Source organism: Epinephelus fuscoguttatus, linkage group LG11 (assembly GCF_011397635.1).
Source record: "Epinephelus fuscoguttatus linkage group LG11, E.fuscoguttatus.final_Chr_v1".
NCBI lineage: Eukaryota > Metazoa > Chordata > Actinopteri > Perciformes > Serranidae > Epinephelus > Epinephelus fuscoguttatus.
In genome coordinates this window covers 1,155,163-1,174,211 of record NC_064762.1, presented here as the reverse complement: position 1 = coordinate 1,174,211, position 19,049 = coordinate 1,155,163, and the positions used below count along the sequence as shown (strand labels likewise).

Genomic DNA, 19,049 nt, shown 5'->3' with positions numbered 1-19,049 from the left:
TACTCTTATCAAAGAAACTCTGCTCACCTGAGGGAAGGAAGTCCGTCTGTTCACACACACCTCATCAGGGTCCAGTCCAGTCGCTGCAGTCAAAGAAGATGTGAGTGTGTTTCTCTGTCAGTCGAGGTCACTTCCCTGTGCTGTAATGGAAAGTGAAACCACTTCAGACTTTATGATTAGTCAGCAGTACATTGCATCATACTACCTGAGAAGCTACAGAGCTGGGTCATTGATGACAGGATGGTTACTCTGCTCTGTTTTCGTTGGCAGTTTTATCGTCCCAATATTGTTTCTGACAGGGGAACTACACCTATTTCCAAAGCCATACATGTTATTAGTCATGTTATTCCTCTGGTCTGAGACAGTCCAAAAATATCAGTAAACATGAACAACTCTCTCCCAAATTTAAAAACTAGAAAGCTAAAACTCAAATCTGTTATGTCATGGCATATACAGTGTGGAGCTGCTCCATAGACAATGAATGGTGACAGATGTTCTGTTCCAGAGGTGAGAACACTACAGTTCAGCTCTGGTTGTTAATGTCACGTAATCCCAGCATGCAGCAGTCATATCAAAACATCCAGCATGGAAGTGTCATTTTCTTGAACTAGAATCACCGCCCCACGGTTGTACACCTTAACGCACCTGTCCCACACACACAAGATCTATACAATCAGCACAGTAGTGTTGTGTCGTTCGCCAACGAATCGTTCAAAAGAACAAATCTGTTGAGTGAACTTACTGAACTGAATCACTTCCAGAACTGATTCGTTAATTTCTCCGTTCAGTTGAGCTCAGCAGCGAGCGTGCAGGCCGGGAGTGGAACTGCTGATTCGGTCCGTGCAAACGATGAATCAGTCGCGAGTCACGATGCAGCCAGGGTGCAGGGAGGGACTGCCTACCACGTGACGAATCACTCGGTGAACGAATCACTCGGTGAACGACGTAACCCCAATCTCTGAGTGATTCACATTATTTCTTCTCAGCGATACATTTTCACAAGGACCGTTTTCTCCAAGCTAACGGCTAATGTAGCCAAGAGTCAAGCCACATGAACACAGTCACACACCTCCCCATTTTAACAGACTTAGTTTCCAGATAAACAAACAAAGAATCCTCAGTAGGCGCTCCAGCCGGTGAGCTACAGAGTGGTGTTCATTTACCGGAGGCATTTCATATCTGGCCAATTTCTGGAGACTATGGCGGGGCTCGTAACATGTAAGTACAATAAAATCACACAACTCAGGTTTTCAGAATAATAATTCTCAGGTATTTACTTAACAAAGGAATGAGTTTTGATTTGCAATAGAAAAAGAAAATGAAAAATGTGAATGTTGTTTCACACCTTTAAAATGAAATTTCCCTCTTTTTTCCCAGGAAAACACTCTGAATATCACACTATAAGTGCATAAACAAAACATAAACACCTTTAATTCCAAAAGGTCACTTAATAACTCAACAAGTGAGTATGGGTTGCCACGTTATATCATAAGTAACCCAGTTAAGAAATGTGGTTATAAAGGTTGGTGGTTCTGTAGAATAAATAGCCTAGTATTAAAATCATTTAAATAAGTTTTGCATTAAAAATGTATGATGTGGTTTGTTGTTTTGTTTTTACCATGTATCTTGTGTCTTGCGATTGTTTGCACGACAGAGGATAAGCTGCATGTTGAGAAAACGGGAGGAATTTCCACATGAAATTCAGAGACTGTTTATGTTTTGTGCCATCGCTAATGCTAACGCTAAGCTAACCTGAAGTATAGTCTAGAGTCAGTCCATTACAAGTGAACAGACGTTTTCTAGTTAAAGTTTAACTCCTCAGTTGAGTGGTTTGAGAGGTGAACTGCTGCTTTCGACCTGAAGACAGATCAGACAGAGCTTGGAGCAACCAGGACTTTGGTTGCTTGTGGAGACGCGGGAGGAGAAAAGACCACCACCGGTGGCGGTGCTGGGATGCTGACCTGCTGCTAAACCTGCGCCTGTGACGGTTGGAAGAAAGACAAGCCAGGAACATTAACTCAGGTGCCACACTTCTTATTTTGCTCTTGGAGGAGCGAAGGGGCCATTAAGTCTTGGGCCACAACGAACACTGAACCAGGCCTGGCGGCAACTTTATATTTTGTTTTTAACAATTTTAGTTTTGCCAGCTTTAAGGGACAGTTTATTGAGGTGTGTGTGTGGGCCCAATAATTATATTTGTTGAGTTATTAAGTGACCTTTTGGAGTTAAAGGTGTTTATGTTTTGTTTATGCACTTATAGTGTGATATTCAGAGTGTTTTCCTGAAAAAAAGAGGGAAATTTCATTTTAAAGGTGTGAAACAACATTCACATTTTTCATTTTCTTTTTCTATTGCAAATCAAAACTCATTCCTTTGTTAAGTAAATACCTGAGAATTATTTTTCTGAAAACCTGGGGCTTTACAAAGGCTGAGAAATCAGAATAAAGTCAACTAAGATAGGCGACACGGTGGTGCAGTGGTTAACAGTGTCGCCTCACAGCCCCTCTCCTCTTGCAGTCTTGATATCTTACCCCCCAAATTCTTTTTAGAGGTCCTTCCTGTCATTGGCCCTGCTGTTCTCACTATTATAAACATGTCCCTCAGCTCTGGTTCTGTCCCTGATCAGCCAGTGTCCAACCACTCCTAAAAAACCCGGCCTTGACCCAGCCGTTTTGAACAACTTCAGACCCATCTCAAAATTACCTTTCACTTCCAAAATACTGGAAAAACTGGTTGCTGAGCAGCTTCTTCAAGTTGTTGAAGGAAATAATATCTTTGATAAATTTCAATCTGCTTTTTGTCAAAACCACAGGACTGAAACTGCTCTGTTACGAGTCATGAGTGGCATCATTATGCAGGCTGATAAAGGGGAACTCTCCATCTTGGTCTTACTGGACTTGAGCGCTATCTCAGGGAAAGCTCCACAATGGTTCATGTCATATTTGTCAAATCGACGTTTTTCTGTCTCCCCTGGGAAACAATGAAGGCATGAATGATGTTCCAAGTCAGAGGCTGACAATAATGGTCTGATTTTTGCAATGTTCCTGAGTTGAAAAAAGCAGGATTGAACCATTTTATTGACATGTTGTTCAAGTTTCAGTTTAGGGTAATTTAGGGCGTTATAATATAACGCCAAGATTCCTAGCGTTAATTTTGACATGGGGGGCAAGTGGGCCAATATGCTGAAAGATGCCTGGAGCAGTATTTTCAGGGCCAAAAATGAAAATCTCAGTTTTGTCAGAATTTAGCTGAAGAGAGTTGACAGACATCCAGTCCTTTATCACAGCTAAACAGTTGTGGAGAGTGCTTAGGTTGCTAAGATCATCTGGCTTTACTGAAAAATATAGCTGAGTGTCATCCGCATAGCAATGATAGGATATACAACCAACACGACTGATTATCTGGTCCAAGGGAAGCATATACAATGAGAAAAGAATGGGACCAAGGATTGAGCCCTGGGGCACCCCATATAACAGCGGAGTGGACGAGGACACATAGTTACCTATGGAGACATAAAAACGTCTATTTGACAAATATGACATGAACCATTGTGGGGCTTTCCCTGAGATACCAACACGTATTCAGTCAACTTATGAGGATGGAGTCATCAGTGGTGTCAAAAGCAGCGCTCAAGTCCAGTAAGACCAAGATGGAGAGTTCCCCTTTATCAGCCTGCATAAGGATGTCATTCATGACTCATAACAGAGCAGTTTCAGTCCTGTGGTTTTGACGAAAAGCAGATTTAAATTTATCAAAGATATTATTTCCTTCAACTTGGAGAAGCTGCTCAGCAACCAGTTTTTCCAGTATTTTGGAAATGAAAGGTAATTTTGAGATGGGTCTGAAGTTGTTCAAAACGGCTGGGTCAAGGCCGGGTGTTTTTCTAGCAGTGGCTGGACACTGGCTGATCAGGGACAGAACCAGAGCTGAGGGACATGTTTATAATAGTGAGAACAGCAGGGCCAATGATAGGAAGGACCTCTAAAAAGAATTTGGGGGGTAACATATCAAGATTGCAAGAGGAGAGGCGCTGTGAGGCGACACTGTTAACCACTGCACCACCGTGTCGCCTATCTTAGTTGACTTTATTCTGATTTCTCAGCCTTTGTAAAGCCCTGCGTGTGAGTTGCCTCTGTGCTTGAGATGTGCTTTATAAATGACGTTGCCGTGCCGTAATGCAGCGAGTTACCCAAAGACACACATTCACAATTTTGTCAAGAAACAGATTTTTAATTGAATTTTCAGAAAATATACAATTGCAAACATTACATAAACTGTGATATAATATTTTATCCATATTGCAAATCACTCAACAGCTGCAAAGTATCTGCTCTGAATCACATCCTAAAAACAAACAGGCCTCTCACTAAAACACCCAAAATAAAACTTACATTAAATAAAGAAAACAAACAAAATCATAGTTTATGATCTGTACAAAATCAAAACACAATTTTGGACATACACAAGTTATAACTGAAGAAAATAAACAACCTTAAACTTGAATTAAAAGCCTCGTCCCAATTAAACACCCGGCCCCTTTAACCAGCCCGGTGTGGCTCCACATATGACAAACAAAGGCCTGTCTCTATTAGAGGCTGGTCTGGATCCAAACAGCTCATTATTTTTATGGTAGTTCTTCAGATGTATAAAGCAGGTTGTTGTCTGCCTCAGATTATGTGTCTGTTCCTGGATTACGCTGTAAATTATTCATCTTCCTTCAGTCTGTCAGGGTCCATGGATCAAAAGAGTCAAACGAGTTTTACATAAAAATGAATCCAAGCTGTGAGGATTGTTTTAACAGGATAAAGTGGTGATGTGTCGCTGTGTCAGGGACTGTAACTCTGTCTGTCTGTCAGAGTTAGATCAAATGAATGATTCATAATTAATATGTTATCTGAAGGTTCATTTTTAAACAGTAATATTCAGACTGGTTTAAATAAACAGTTTGATATTTCCTGATATTTGCTGAGCAACAGTTTGTGTGAGAGGAATTAAAGGCCTGTCTCTAATACAGGCCTGTTGAGTTCAGTGATTGAAGCAAATAACAGCCCGGTCTATAAACTGATGTTTTACAGTAATTAAAATGTGTGTAAGACCAAAACAGTAAAACATCCTGCAGACTTGTTGACATGTTCACTACATCTACAAAAAAAGTCTAAGTAAAGGTTTAGGAAAAAGACGGCGTGGCGTCTTCAAAGAGCTCAGTGAATCAAAAATAATCTGTTTTGTTTCTGTGATGAAAGGATAATAATGACAGACATCAGCTCACAGACTAATAAAGAACAGACTTCCAGTTGTTGAAGGCGTCACAGTGAACCACAGCAAGGTTAACAAACCAGCGAGCAGAACTCCCACAGCAGAGTCAGGACGAGGCGTCCTCGTATCTACAGTCAGGTGTCTCACTGGAAACCTTATCAGACAGAACCTGTCCTTTCTGCCTGCATGTCCCTGTCTCTGTCCCTGTCTCTGTCTCTGTCTCTGTCTCTGTCCCTGTCCCTGTCTGTCTCTGGCTACGTGAAGCTGAGTCTGGACACGTCATCACCACTGCTACTGCTGGACTTCTGATTTCATTGCTGTCCATTCTGCAACACCTCACGGAGGCCAGGAGACTGTGTGTGGTCCCTTTCCTCATGAAAACATACAGAACTAAATCTACAAGAGGACACAACCTGATTAACACAAGAGACAGGAAGACAAGAGTGACATTAACCAGTTCACCTGCCACCATCAAAATGATGAAGGGCAGGAACAGCAGGATGTAAATCAGCAGCACCAGGACCAACATTCCTGCAATTCGTCGTTTTTCATCAGAGCGGACCGAGATGGAGGCAGACAGAGCTCTGAGGGTCCCACCCATGAAGAATATGAGCAGTGGGAGGGGAAGAAATAAAAAGATGGGTAGGATTATGACGCCTGCAACCGAAGTGGATATACGTGTAGGGAGGAAACAGGCGAGAGGAAGGACCCAGACCACGACGCAGACCAGCACAGAGGTCTTGATGGTTCGTCTGAAGCGGTACCACAGTGGGAAGACGATGACCAAATACCTGCAACACAAGACAGACATGTCTTCAGAATTCTGCAGTAATACGATGATCAGACAGAAGGAGCTCTGCACACACTGAAGAGACAGATAGATACCTTTCCATGGCGATACACACCATGAAGCCAACACTGGCGAACACACTATAGCCATAGATAAACAAGACGACACGGTCCTCAGGTTGCACCATCTCAGCAATCATGCAGCAGAACTGGATGAGGTCAGAGATGAGGAGGTTGATGACGTAGATGGGAGCGACGTTATCATTTCTCACCTGCAGGAAAACAAAGTGAACGAGCAGCTGTCAACATGTTCTGAACTCCACCTCAAGACCAAGGGCCAGATGTGCTGCAGCTCCTGCAGCTGTTCAGACACTGATATGATGCCGTCTGTCTCAGACACGTGTGCTGTATTTATCAAACAGAAGGTAGAGTTTATTTGAGCACTCCAGAAACTCCGGTAACACTCCAGGGGGTAAAAGACTCCGTCCCAAACTCTGACTCTTCTAGCGTAACAGACACACTTCATACACACATACTCGTTTACCATACCGAGGGGGACCCCCTCCCCTCTCTGCTCCACCAATCTCCAGCCCGCACACTGACTGACAGCGTAGCCTGTAAACAGAGCTCAGCTGTTTATTTAGCCTAGCAATATCTCCGGACTATAGTAGCTGCAATGGACGACTTTGAACGCGATTTTGAAGAGTTTCTTGTAGCGGACACAGACCCAGAGCCATACCTGTTTGAGCCGGAGCATACAGATGAGGAACTCCATGTGTTTGATGCTGAGCGGGCGAGAAGAGAGGCTGAATGCACAGAATGGGATTCGGTGCTACTGCTGCCATCGTTGGGGAGATATATCATCAGGAGGAAAAGTGCCGCAGAGAGTGCATCACAAGGAGTGAAGTTGCATCTTCTTTTCCTCGCAGATGACGGTTCGGGTTCATTCTCTCCTGTTGCGTGGTAAGTGTGGTCCATTCACATACTTTATAACTAAAAAAACTTTTCACTACTCTCTGTCGACGAACTACTAACACTCTCTGCTGTTTCCTCCTTCCGCCATCCGCTCAACATCAACATTACAGAACTACATCGAGGTACAGCTGATTTTGGTGAATTTTACGTCAGGGTGTTTACAGAGATGGCGCAAGCGGTGACAAACGTCATTTCACAAGTCGAATGACAAGATGTGGTGCAGCTCGAGTTGAGAGGCGATGCCTCAAGGCGAGCCCTCCGTCGTGAGCGGAGAGAAGTTTGATTTAACTCACTTACAGTCTTCCCTCGACCGAATTGTGCAATCTAACACGGCCGTTAAAACCGACGGTAATTTGGTATTCACCGTCCAACTCATCAAAAACCCCCGAGGCGGCGGTCGAAGACTCTTGTCTAATACCTTAGACAGCGAGATTATTAAAAAAAAGCGACGGTCTCTGCGGGTCGTAATCAACAGCCACAACAACCAACTTTGTTTTGCGATTAATTTGGCTCACCTGCTTTACCCGATATCGTTGATAGTGAAGCGAGAGACTTTCAAAGTAAGGCGGGTTTGAACGATCAGACCGCGATAACGTTTGGCAATATAGCGAAATTTGAAAAAGTCTCAGACTGCAAAATTGTAGTGTTCTACAAAACCAGTGACGCTCGAATGCTCTCTAAATTTGCGACCGATTCACCGAGAAGACAAAAGACGGTGTTTCTGTTTCTGTTTAAAAAACACTGCTACAGCATAACGAGCCTGAAATCCTTCCTAGGCTCGCTGTACGTGTGCGAGTATTGCTACGCGGGGTACACCTCTGTCGCCTGTCACTATTGCGAGGGTCATTGTTCTGTTTGCTCGGACCCCTACTGTAGCGAGCGACAGCTCCGACCCATAGTTTGCGTCGACTGTAACAGAACGTGACGTCGTGTTTAGCCAAACACAAAGAGCCCATAAAGAGGCCCGTGGCTGAAAAATACGTCAGTAATTGTGAGCTGATTAAAAGATGCAAAAAATGCGACATGCTATACTACATTGCTATGAACAGTAAGAGTAAACAACACGCGTCCAAAAGTTAAAGAGACAAAACATACAGAGAAATTGATTTTCTATGAATTCGAGATGTAGGTAGACTCGTCTGGACCGCACGTCCCTTTTCTGGTGTGTACAAAAACCCTCGACTGCAAAAGGTGGAATGCTCAGGGCGTAGATTGTGCCAAACAGTTTATTATGCATTTCAGACGACCCATGTACAGAAAATCCGTCTTTATCGCTCACAGCGCTAGAGGATTTGACGGATACATTGCGCTCAACGCCATGCTGTCTCTGAACCTGAAGCCCGAGGCGCTCATAATGCAGGGAAGCAAAGTCGTACGTTTCACCGACGCCGATTACAAACACAGATACATCGATAGTCTCAGTTTCTTGACGTGCCGTCTGTCGGCTCTGCCCAAAGCCCTAGGTTTTCCTGATAAAAACAAGGGTTTTTTCCCCCATCGATTTAGCTCCCAGAATCATTTAAAGTACGTAGGCCCCTACCCCAAGCCGTCCACTACTGTCAAACGACGTGGATATTCTCGCGCGAGCCTGCGACATTTTCAGAAAAGGTTACATCGATGAAATGGGCGTGGACCCTTTCAGTTGGGTCACCATCTCTTCGTCCTGCATGAAATTTCCTACGTCCCAACACCCTGGCCATTCCGTCTCCCGACGACTATTGAAGACGTTGCAAAACGTACTCAAAAGCCAGCGTTCAGTGGTTAGAGTGGGTGTCGCATACCGAGGGCGTCTTAATTCAGCACGCGCTGAACGCGGGTGAAAAACAGATCGGTTGCTACTTTGTAGACGGTTACGCCGAGGTCCGAGGTGTGAAAACGACTTGGGAGTTTCTGGGTTGTTTTTATCACGGCTGTCCATCCTGCTTTCAACCCCACGACACCTGCCCTGTGATGGGTAGACCGTGTGACGAGTTGCACGCCTCCACCGTGACACGAATACAGACGTTAGAGTCCGTTCACGGTCTCAAGGTGAACGTGATGAGAGAACACGATTGGCTCGAGTTGAAAAAAATCCCATCCGCCTCTGAAAGATTTTCTCAAGCGTGCCAAAACCCCTCAACTTTTGTCACCCTGCGACACTTTGTACGGCGGTAGGACGAGCGCCGTGAGGCTGAGGTACACGGCGGCGGCGAACGAAACTGTACACTACGTTGACGTGACATCCTTGTATCCCTACGTTAACTGCGTCTTTCCCTATCCTCTAGGACACCCCGAAATAATATACCGAGATTTCAGAGAGCCGCAAAACTACTTTGGGTTAATCAGGGCCGTCGTCTACCGCCTCGAGGTTTGTTTTTCCCCGTGTTGCCCTACAAAACATGTAATTGTAATTTCATTATTCTTTGTAATTTCATTATTCTTTGTGTTTTCAAATACAAAGAATGTCTAGACCTCTTAAACTCACACCTAGATACAAAATCCTGCAGGATACGCCAGGTGTGAAACACACCCTAGGGGGTCGGCGCCAATACCTGTGGCAGACGAAAGAGTTTGAAAACAATGGGTAGGGGCTCTGCTCCCTGCCGCAGACAGAAGGGTGTGAAACACACTGTAAGAGGCGTTCCTCAAGTATAAATGTTTAGGCTTTCCTATGCTCTGGGTCTTTCTTCATTCTGACCGCTCATGTGATGACTGACCTTTTCTTTGCAAAGAAAATAAAAACCTTGTCGGCCGGCAGAAGTCTCTATTTCATTATTCACCAGCAGCAGAGAATTTCCACAACAAACACCTTCGGGTAAACTGGTGTTCACCCTCTGTCGAACGTACGCCGATCTTAATTTTCAGGCCGGCTCGTGTACGCACGACGATGAGGCCAGGGCGTTGACGGGGGTTTGGGTCACTCCCGAATTTAACAAAGCCTTGGAGTTGGGGTACCGCCTAGGTAAGATCACAGAGGTGTGGCACTTTGATAGACGCAGAGACGACGTATTTGTACACGCACACTTTTCTCAAGGGTAAACAGGAGGCCTCGGGCTACCCCTCTGAGGCCTTGGATCAGGAGAGTAGAGAAAAGTACATTGCAGACTACGGGGCAAATCAGAGCATTTTGCTGGACGTGGACAAAATTCAACCAAACCGGCTAAAAGACAGATGGCTAAGCTCTGTCTAAATAGCTTATGGGGAAAGTTTGCCCAGAGAAGTAACCTGAACCAGACCGTGCTCGTCAGGGAACCAGAGGAGTTTTTCAGTTACATGTTTTCAGAAAAACACAAAGTCAAATACTTTTCCTTCCTAAACGAGACCATGGCTCTGATTCAGTGGTGTCATGGTGATCGCTATATCGCACCCCCGAACAAGACGGACAACGTGTTTATCGCAGCATTCACCACAGCCTACGGCCGTCTAAAGTTAGAGGACTATTTGCATCAATTGCAAAATCGGGTACTTTACCTCGACACCGACTCTCTAATTTATGTCGCAAGAGAGGGAGAGAAGGGGCTCAAACTGGGTAATTATTTGGGAGACTTGACTGACGAGTTGGGGGGCGACACCATACAGGAATTTGCGGCGGCGGGTCCTAAAAGTTACGCCTACTTGACCAGAAAAAACAAACGAGCCGTGCTGCGGGTGAAGGGCATTACTCAGACGCACAAATGTTGTGAAAAAATCAATTTTGACAGCGTCAAAGAGCTGGTAGAGGGTTACCTGCAAAACCACCGTACGGGGGAGAGGGAGGAGGAGGAGGGGTTTACTGAGACTCTTCAACACGGCATAAAGAGGGATAAAAACGGGTTTCTGCTTAAAAACTCGTCATTTTTAAAAAGGTTTCGTGTGGTATTTGACAAGAGACGGCTGCTTTCCACAGGTGAAACGTTGCCGTTTGGCTATTGAAATGTTTTCCGCCGACCACCGGCCGATTGACTTTGATCCTAGACTGCGAGTGCCTTTCTCATGTCAGATTGTGGGACCCAGCGGTTGCGGAAAAACTTTTTTTGTAAAAAGTGTGTTGGAAAACTGTCAAGATGTTTTGTCTCAGGTGCCTGAAAATATTGTATGGATATATACTTCGTTCCAGCCTATACGGTGAACTGCAAAAGATGAATAAAAAGATTAAATTTGTCGAAGGCTTGCCTGATTCTTTTGATGATGAGAACCTGTTTCCCCCCAATCTAAGTCACTTGATTATCCTGGACAACGTCATTTTTCAGGCCTCCGACCATCCCGAAGTAGTCAAGATTTTTACACAATACAGACACCACAGGAACATGAGTGTCATGATGTTGACGCAAAATGTTCTTCATCAGGGCAAACACAGTCGGACCATCAGCTTAAACAGTAATTACCTGGTCTTGTTTAAAAACCCCAGAGATAGGTTACAGATAAATATATTGGCTCAGCAAATTTTTCCTTTGAGAAAAACTTTTTTTTCAGAAAGCTTTGAAGACGCCACCAGAGACGCTCACGGTTATTTAATCGTAGATCTCACCCCAAATTGCCCAGAACAATACAGACTGAGATCGGGGTTGTTACCGGAGCAGTGGCCCGTCGTCTATCTACCTAAATCACAGTCTTCCTGAATCATCATCATCACCGTCGTCATGTCTGCGCGTTTAAAAAGGAACTCTCCTTTACTGCGCGCTTTGTGTCACGCCATGCCTCAGAGGCGTAAAGATATTCTTAACTCTCTTTAAATTTTTTAAAAGGAAAGAAAATTATCAAATTGCTGGCAAATAAAAAAGCCAGCCTAAAAACCCAGCGCCGAGCTCTGATGACCCAGTCCGGAGGGTTTCTATTGCCTCTGCTTTCGGCGGTTGTGCCCATCTTTGGACAGCTTCTAGGAGGACTAATTAATAGACGCTAATCAGAAAAAAAAAAAAAAGTCTCAAAAGATGTTTCTGGTCACGCCTCAACAGCTGAGCCGTATGAGTCAGACTTTGGGCAACAACAACAACAACAACAACAACAACAACAACAACGGTGAATCTCATGCCATGAGACATACGGCTGAAAAAGATTTAGATGCAAAAATGAGGGATATATTAAACGAACAGGGGCTTAATCCTTATGAAAAAATTAAAAAATATAACGCTCTGTTACAAAGATACCTCACCCTGGTCAAACAAGGGGAGGAGGAACGTCGACTTTACCTAAAGACGGTGAGAGGCCTACCTCGTGACTCTGACGAGCCGGAAGAAAAACAAGATGAAAATGAAGAAAAGGACGAGAAAGAGGCAGGACTGGATGAGGCTCGCAAGGTACTGCAACATCTGTCTTGTCTTTTTTTTAATTCTTAAACAAGTTGTAACAATCTTTGAACATTTCTCGAGAACAGGCGGTGTGGTAAAAAGAATCTGCTCGTTGAATCCTCGTACAACGTTGATATTTTTTCACAAACTTTGATACCATTTCATCATTTTTTACGATGTCATGACATAAATAATAAACACAATGCTGTCCGCAGGCAGTCGATGCGACGTCTTGAAGTTGTCTTTTCTGGTACAGTAATTTTTTCTTACAATGGCTTTTTAAAAATTGTAACACGGTTTTCAGGTAATACACAAAGTCGGGCGGTAGTCCGAACGAGTCGAAAAAAGCGGCGCTCCCGTCTTGGTCCAGAGTGAGTGCTAGCCAGTGTTCTCCGGGCTGATGACTAGGATGCAAGTTTACGATCATGTAGGCGGGACGTCTGAATAAGCGCGTCAGCGCCGGTAGTTGGTCCAAAGCCCACACGCCGCAAAACGCATCTCCCAGTAAATGACGCATGACACCTTCCAGTTGGTGGTTATTCATATTCTTTCTTTTCTTTCTTTCTTTTCTCAATAATAATCCACCAGCACTTGACGTTTGGAGTTGATCTCCAAAATACTCTCATAACACGCGTACACGATCAGAGTGGTTGTATGCGGCAGGGGAACTTTGGAAATGAGATTCAGAGTTGAGATTAAACACAAACAACGAGTACCCCTGGTTAAAATCCTGCCTGTGGATGCCCAGCAGCAAATCTTTCAGGTGTCCTCCCGTGGCCGTATACATGTTGTAAAACTCTCTGACTGACTGGCTGTTGTCAAATTGAGGCTGGAAAGCTTTGGTGGGCACCTGTCTGCCATCCTGATGGAGGGCCAAGTATTCCACATCGTTGTGAGCAAAGTTGAAGGGTGACAGGTCACTTTTTCCCGTAAAGGCTTCGTGGTTCACTATAGCCAACACTATATATTTCGGCATCGTGCCCAAAAAGAGATTTTCTTGATTACATACTCGAGTATTTTCCGGGATGGAGTACGTTTTCACGTTGACGCGGGACAAAGGATAGAGCATGTTACCCCTCAACAGAGCCGCCACGTGACCCAGACGCATCACAGGGGAAACGGTCGTTTTCTTGACAAACAAAGAAGCGCCCGATATTTTTAATTTAAAATTAGCCTTAGCGGCTTGCATGAGACAGAAGGCGTCGCTAGTGCGGGTCAGTTTAATTCTCAGATCCACAGAGTTCAAGAGAAGCCTCTTGCAGAAAAGTATGTCGGCGTGGAGAGGGCCCAACAGGTGAAGCTCGTGGGAATTAGCGGTGAACCGAGCTCTCTTCACCAGACCTTTGTTAGGTCCGTTATTTGTCACCACGGAATCCATCGAGCCTGCCCTGTCTTTGTAAAATAACCCGCGGTAAACTGACTTTTTAGAGAATCTTCTGAAAAGTTGAGGAGGGGTTCGATCATGGCTCTGTACGGGTGAGTGGCGCTGGATTGCGATATCAGTCTATCTCCGAGAATAACGTCGCACTGACTGAAAATGGTATTCAGAGAATAATTCACGAGGCCTACGGGCACGTCATTATCCAGGTTCGTACCGTCCGCTGTGGTAATTTTCAGTCGCAGTTGTAGCAAGGTGTCGTTCAAATCCAAATATTTTTCACCATCTCCGGGAATGAAAAACTCTATAGGCCCCGAGTCGGTAATGGCCGATAAAGGCAAAATCTCTGTGTAGAGCTTTTCGTCGATAGACAGCTGCGTCATGGGGGCTGAAAATAAATCCAGCTTCGCCATGCTGCACTCGGCCGATTTGTGATGTAAAAGAGCCATGTTTTGTTTTTTGTGTTTTTTGTTTTGTTTTTGTTTTTCTCCTAAAAGATATCGCCGGACCTTATCGCCGCTGCTGAGGGGCTCCGGGTAGACTTGTTTCCCTTAGCGCCTCTTGTACCGACTGACTTGCCCTTGGCGGAGCATCGACGTTTTTTAGATCCTCATGAAACGCGCTCCCCCGGAGGTCTCTTTCTCGCTCTGCTAGCCAAAACCATAATACCCCCGGAACCTTCTTGAGACGTCAGAGTTTCGACCCGTTATTTTACCTACGGCGTGGCTTGTGACCTCCGAGGCTATGTTTTCAGCGGCCGACCTGAGATGAGGCTTAGCGATGGCAAAACCTTTTTTCACGATAGGGGACACGAAACGGAATAATCTTGAAAATATAGACCCTATCCCTCGTTTGTACATGACGGGGGAGCCGTAAAAACCGGGGAGGGCTCCTCCCGCTTGGTTTTCATAGTAGCTCAAGAAACGACGAGGATCGTGGTAAGGGTCATGTTTTCAACGAGGTCTTTGCGGGTCTGAAATGGAGTTTCACGATAGTCTTGCCAAAGGTAAAGTTTACCGGCTTATTTTGATCGGTCTTAATCTCAACGTGGATTCTTTCAATGTGTTTCTTGATGACCGGTAGATGCGAGGCGTGATGACGTCTCCGTACGTCCCTTGGTGGTAATTCCCTGCTTTTATCGGCCGGGTGGGGCGCCAATCTGGCGTCGAACGTGAACCATTCTCCCGATTTCACGCCCAATATGTAAGACGCGGGCGGAAAAACGCGCAGATGATACTGACCGCCTGTCTGAAATTCAAATCTTTTTTGGATGTTGTTAAACACTAAAAAAATGTCGCTGTCGACGACTCTAAGATGTGTGTTTAGCTCGGCCCTGAGCTGCTCAAAGTTGGCGTAATATCCCCCTTTGAACCTTTGACGGTTGACTACGGTCACCCTGTCAGGTGTCGCGGGTTTCTTTCTCCACTCAAAGTAGGCCACGTCTTGAGGAATGTTATGCCACGTGTGCGGGTACGAAATCTCTGTCAAGGCCACTTGCCACGGGCCCTCCAAGTTAATATGTTGCGCCAAGTCGACGTGGAAACTGGAGCCGGTATTATTTTTAAATACGTGCACGCTGGCGTTGGAGGGCAGGGTATTGTAAAACCCCTCGCCGCCTGAGATCTGAGACAATGAATACGAATCTGACGTACGGCGCGTTCTTATAGATTTTTCAGCTCGCCGACCTTGACCCAGCTTTTGAATTTCTCAGGCCAGTTTTTCCAGCGTACCAACGCTTGTTTTTCTCCGCCGATAACGTGTCGGTCCAAAATTTCTTCCACTGCGTAGCTCTTGTTTCGCAGTATCTTTACTTTTTGCAGCTCCGCTTCGTAAAACGTACCCCGGATAGGTTCTCCGTCATAATCTTTCCATTTGTACACGGGGGGTACTCGGGGTACGCACTCGGCCACCGTAAACACCTCGTCGGTATAACTCTGCTCATATTTCTTATCAAACACGCCTCTCACTTTAGATATTCTCACGAGATCTCCCTGTTTAAAATTCATCTTTAACTTTTCTTGGAAGCTCAGGGGGATCGAGCCGTACAGGTTTTGAAAAACTTGCAGGGTGTTCTCGGACGTCACTTGCATAGGCGTCATTTTTATACTCGTGTGATAGCCGTTATTATAGCTTTTAACCAAGTCCTGCAGGACGTCTACGTACCTGCGGGTGTTTTTGGCTGTAAAATATCTTCACATTCTAGTTTTCAACGTACGGTTAAATCTCTCAATCACCGAGGCCTTCAGATCACTGGCTGTGGTGAAATGTTTAATACCGCGTTTATCAATCAGCGCCTTAAAAGTCCTGTTAAAGAATTCTTTCCCCGCGTCCGTTTATAACTTTTCAGGGGTCTGACTGTCGTCTAAAACAGAGTCAAACGCCCTAGTGACTTCGGACACCATTTTGTTTTTTAGCGCTTGCACGTACGCTTTCTTTGAAAACACATCGATGACCATCAACAGATATTTAAAACCGTCGTTGTGCTTGGTCAAGGCTTGCATGTCACAGAGGTCCGCTTGAAATTGGTTCAGAGGTCGCGGTACAAAAACCCTATTTCTGGGAAAATGTATTCTGGCAGGTTTATGCAGAGTGTATGCGTCTTGCTCGGCTAAAAATTCTCTGACTTGGTCAGGGTTTACTCTTTTCCCCGTCTCATCTTGTACGGCCCTGCGGAGTCGTTCGACTCCTCCTAAACTACCCGGGTGAGACGGGTCGTAATAAACCTTTTTCATGACACGTTTCTCCGACATGTTGAATCAATAATGAACACAACACAAAACAAAAACAAAAACAATCGCAAGTTATACGAGGTATACATGATTCAAACATTTAAGTTATATGAGCTATACACGGTTACAAACATTTAAGTTATATGAGGTTACAAACAACAACAACAACACAGCGTTAGGCTAAAGCAGACAAGAGCAAATTCATGGCAGAGGTCCCGTGGATAATGCGATTATAATAATGCAACCTTCTCAATTCTGTCAAGGTGTCCGCAGGTACGTTATTGCCCGTACGAGACAACTCACTGCATCTACAAACAAAGCGCACAGAGTAAGCAAATGGCTTACGTTTGAGGCATTTGTAGAATGCATCGGCCACCGAACCGTCTTTTACAAGTTGCAATGTGCACCGTACCAACACATCCCAGGGTGTATGTACAGATTGGGACCTAACTATATCCAACACGCATTCCAATCGAGTTACTTTAACGTCTCTGTTCAAACCCGCATGATTCACAGTCATTTTGTTTTTAATAACCTGATCCAAAACAAATGACAACGTGTTCCTCTACACGCGTTACGAGTTTAGTCCAGTAGTGACCCATTTTCACTCTATAAGCCAAAACTCCAGAGCTTGGTCTACGATTTCAATATTTTCCTCGTCCCCTTCGGTCATCGTGTTGTAAATCTTGGCGATTGAGTGTTCGATGTATCTCATCGTCTTAAAGTCATGCAGCAGGAAATCACAAGCCACAATGCCAAAACATACAGCAGCAGTTTACTCACTACGGCTCTCACTGTATTCAGAAATGCTGCAGACAGCACAGAGTCCGTTTCATCGTGCATTCCTTTACAAGGAGGTCCGGTTCGTATGTCTGCTGCGGCGGGAGTGGGCCGTGAAGAAGAACCATCACTGTCGGGTGAATCGGGCGTTGTTGGAGTCGATGGAGGAGGACTAGGAGGAAAGCCCTGGGATGGCTGCAGCGGCGGAGAAGGAGAGGCCCAACGTCTCAGCGACGGCGGTGCAGAAGAAGGCCTGATAAGGTCGGCCTCTGGCGATGAAGGAGCTGGTGAAGGTGGGAGAGACATGTTTTTTCAGAGTCCGTCGGTCGTTTTTAACTAGTCCGCCTGTCGTAGCTTTTTTAAACGCATTGGGGTTTGAGGGAGGGGTTTTTGAAAAAGGAGGAGTCTTCTAAAACAGCGTTTTTTTCACAAGCATAATGTCTCTAGAGCTCCGACTGCTGGGGGGGGGTGAAGTAGGTCAAAGGTCACCATCCGTCATCTTTAAATTTGACAGAAGGTGTATTATTCATTCTCTCTTCCAACATGTGTGCTCAATTCCACGTTGATTGGGATGTACAAAAGAAATGTACCTGGATTCATGCATACGCACAGATTCATACATCTGGATGTTTTTGTGCGTACAACGTTTTCTGGATTTAAGCGTACGCCATGTTTTAGTAGGAAATCCACGCAAGTCTTTGTACATGAGGCCCCAGGACTGCCTTCTTCCACCTCAAGAACATCGCCTGTTTCCGCCGTCACTCACCCTCTCTGCTGCAGAAACCTTCATCCACACATTTATCACATCCAAACTGTGGCATCTTCTATGGCTCATCATTCACACTCCTCAATAAACTTCAATACATCCAGAACTCCGCTGCCCGTCTGCTCACCCACACCCGCTCCTGAGACCACATCATCCCCGTCCTCCAAAACCTACACTGGCTCCCATCACACATCACATACAGTTCAAAATCCTCCTCCTAACACACAAAGCACTCAACAACCAGGCCCCCTCCTACCTCACACACACCTTTGTGAAGGTGGGGATGTAAGTGTTGTGTGTGTGTGGAGGGGGGGGGGGGATTCATACTAGGATTCATACTAAAAGTTGACGTGCGCCCAAAAGCTGAAAATGGCGTGCACCAAAAAAAAAAATCTGATTTATAAAACTGTGCGCACGCACACTTGCACGCAATGTTCTCTTTATAAATCACAGACCTCCTGGAGTTGTGCACATCCAGATCCGCCTCATATTCCGCCCTCTACACGCCCTAGTTCAACCATAAATGGTCATGCAAATCACCTCATGAATGCGATCTGCATATAAATAAGCCGGCATGCGTGTGTTCTCTCGTTGTGTGAGTCACAGCGACAGGTGTGAGAAACGAACCAAAAAAACAGAATTTCTACGAGACTGAGCTCAAGACCCTTTAACGGGAGGTGGAGGACTGAAGAAAGATTTTATTTGGTGGCCACAGCAGCGGGATCACTAATGAAAGAAAGCAAGAAAAGTGGCAACACATCAACGCTGCTGATGCTGTCAGCTGTGTCTGTGGGACTGCACGGACAGTGACAGAACAAAAAAGAAGTGGTCTGATCTAAAGGTAGACCAAATATTTCTACTCCTTTACCAACATGTAGTTAATGTGTTGCTTTTAATTTGAGGATGTTTGACATTGATGTGCGACATAAAGAATCACATTTATTAAAGGTGGAGGCAAAAAGGAGGATGTGCCAGTGCCATCTTGTGCAATTACGCACGAGGGTCACCGCAGTATTTATATGTTTATGGCAATTAGTCTGATCAGACACCCGGCCTGAATTACAGCATGAACCAGTGGTATCCCTGTCCCAAAATACAATTCAAAGATGAAAGTGTAATAGGCGAACACG

General features: G+C 45.0%; 3 protein-coding genes across 5 annotated transcripts in view; 1 reads left to right on the top strand and 2 right to left on the bottom strand.

The window, feature by feature from the left end:
* Positions 1-19,049, top strand: part of LOC125896593 (NACHT, LRR and PYD domains-containing protein 12-like) — a 451,585-nt gene that overhangs the window by 291,871 nt on the left and 140,665 nt on the right. The window lies entirely within an intron of this gene.
* Positions 1-19,049, bottom strand: part of LOC125896598 (NACHT, LRR and PYD domains-containing protein 12-like) — a 50,241-nt gene that overhangs the window by 18,609 nt on the left and 12,583 nt on the right. The window contains exon 1 of one of the 3 annotated variants that reach the window (XM_049589277.1): positions 28-137. The exons of 1 other annotated variant lie outside the window; for it this stretch is intronic. The gene's annotated coding sequence lies outside the window, so the exon portion shown is untranslated. Of the gene's footprint in view, positions 1-27; positions 138-19,049 lie in introns of those variants that run through there. One more of the 3 variants, XM_049589278.1, reaches the window with a different exon arrangement.
* LOC125896609 (ovarian cancer G-protein coupled receptor 1-like) overlaps positions 4,222-19,049 on the bottom strand; it is a 52,713-nt gene continuing 37,885 nt past the window's right edge. The window contains exons 4-5 of the mRNA XM_049589291.1: positions 6,142-6,317; positions 4,222-6,047 (exon numbers count right to left, since the gene is read on the bottom strand). Coding sequence (XP_049445248.1) covers positions 5,363-6,047; positions 6,142-6,317 — 861 coding nt within the window. The 3' untranslated portion in view covers positions 4,222-5,362. The remainder of the gene's footprint in view (positions 6,048-6,141; positions 6,318-19,049) is intronic.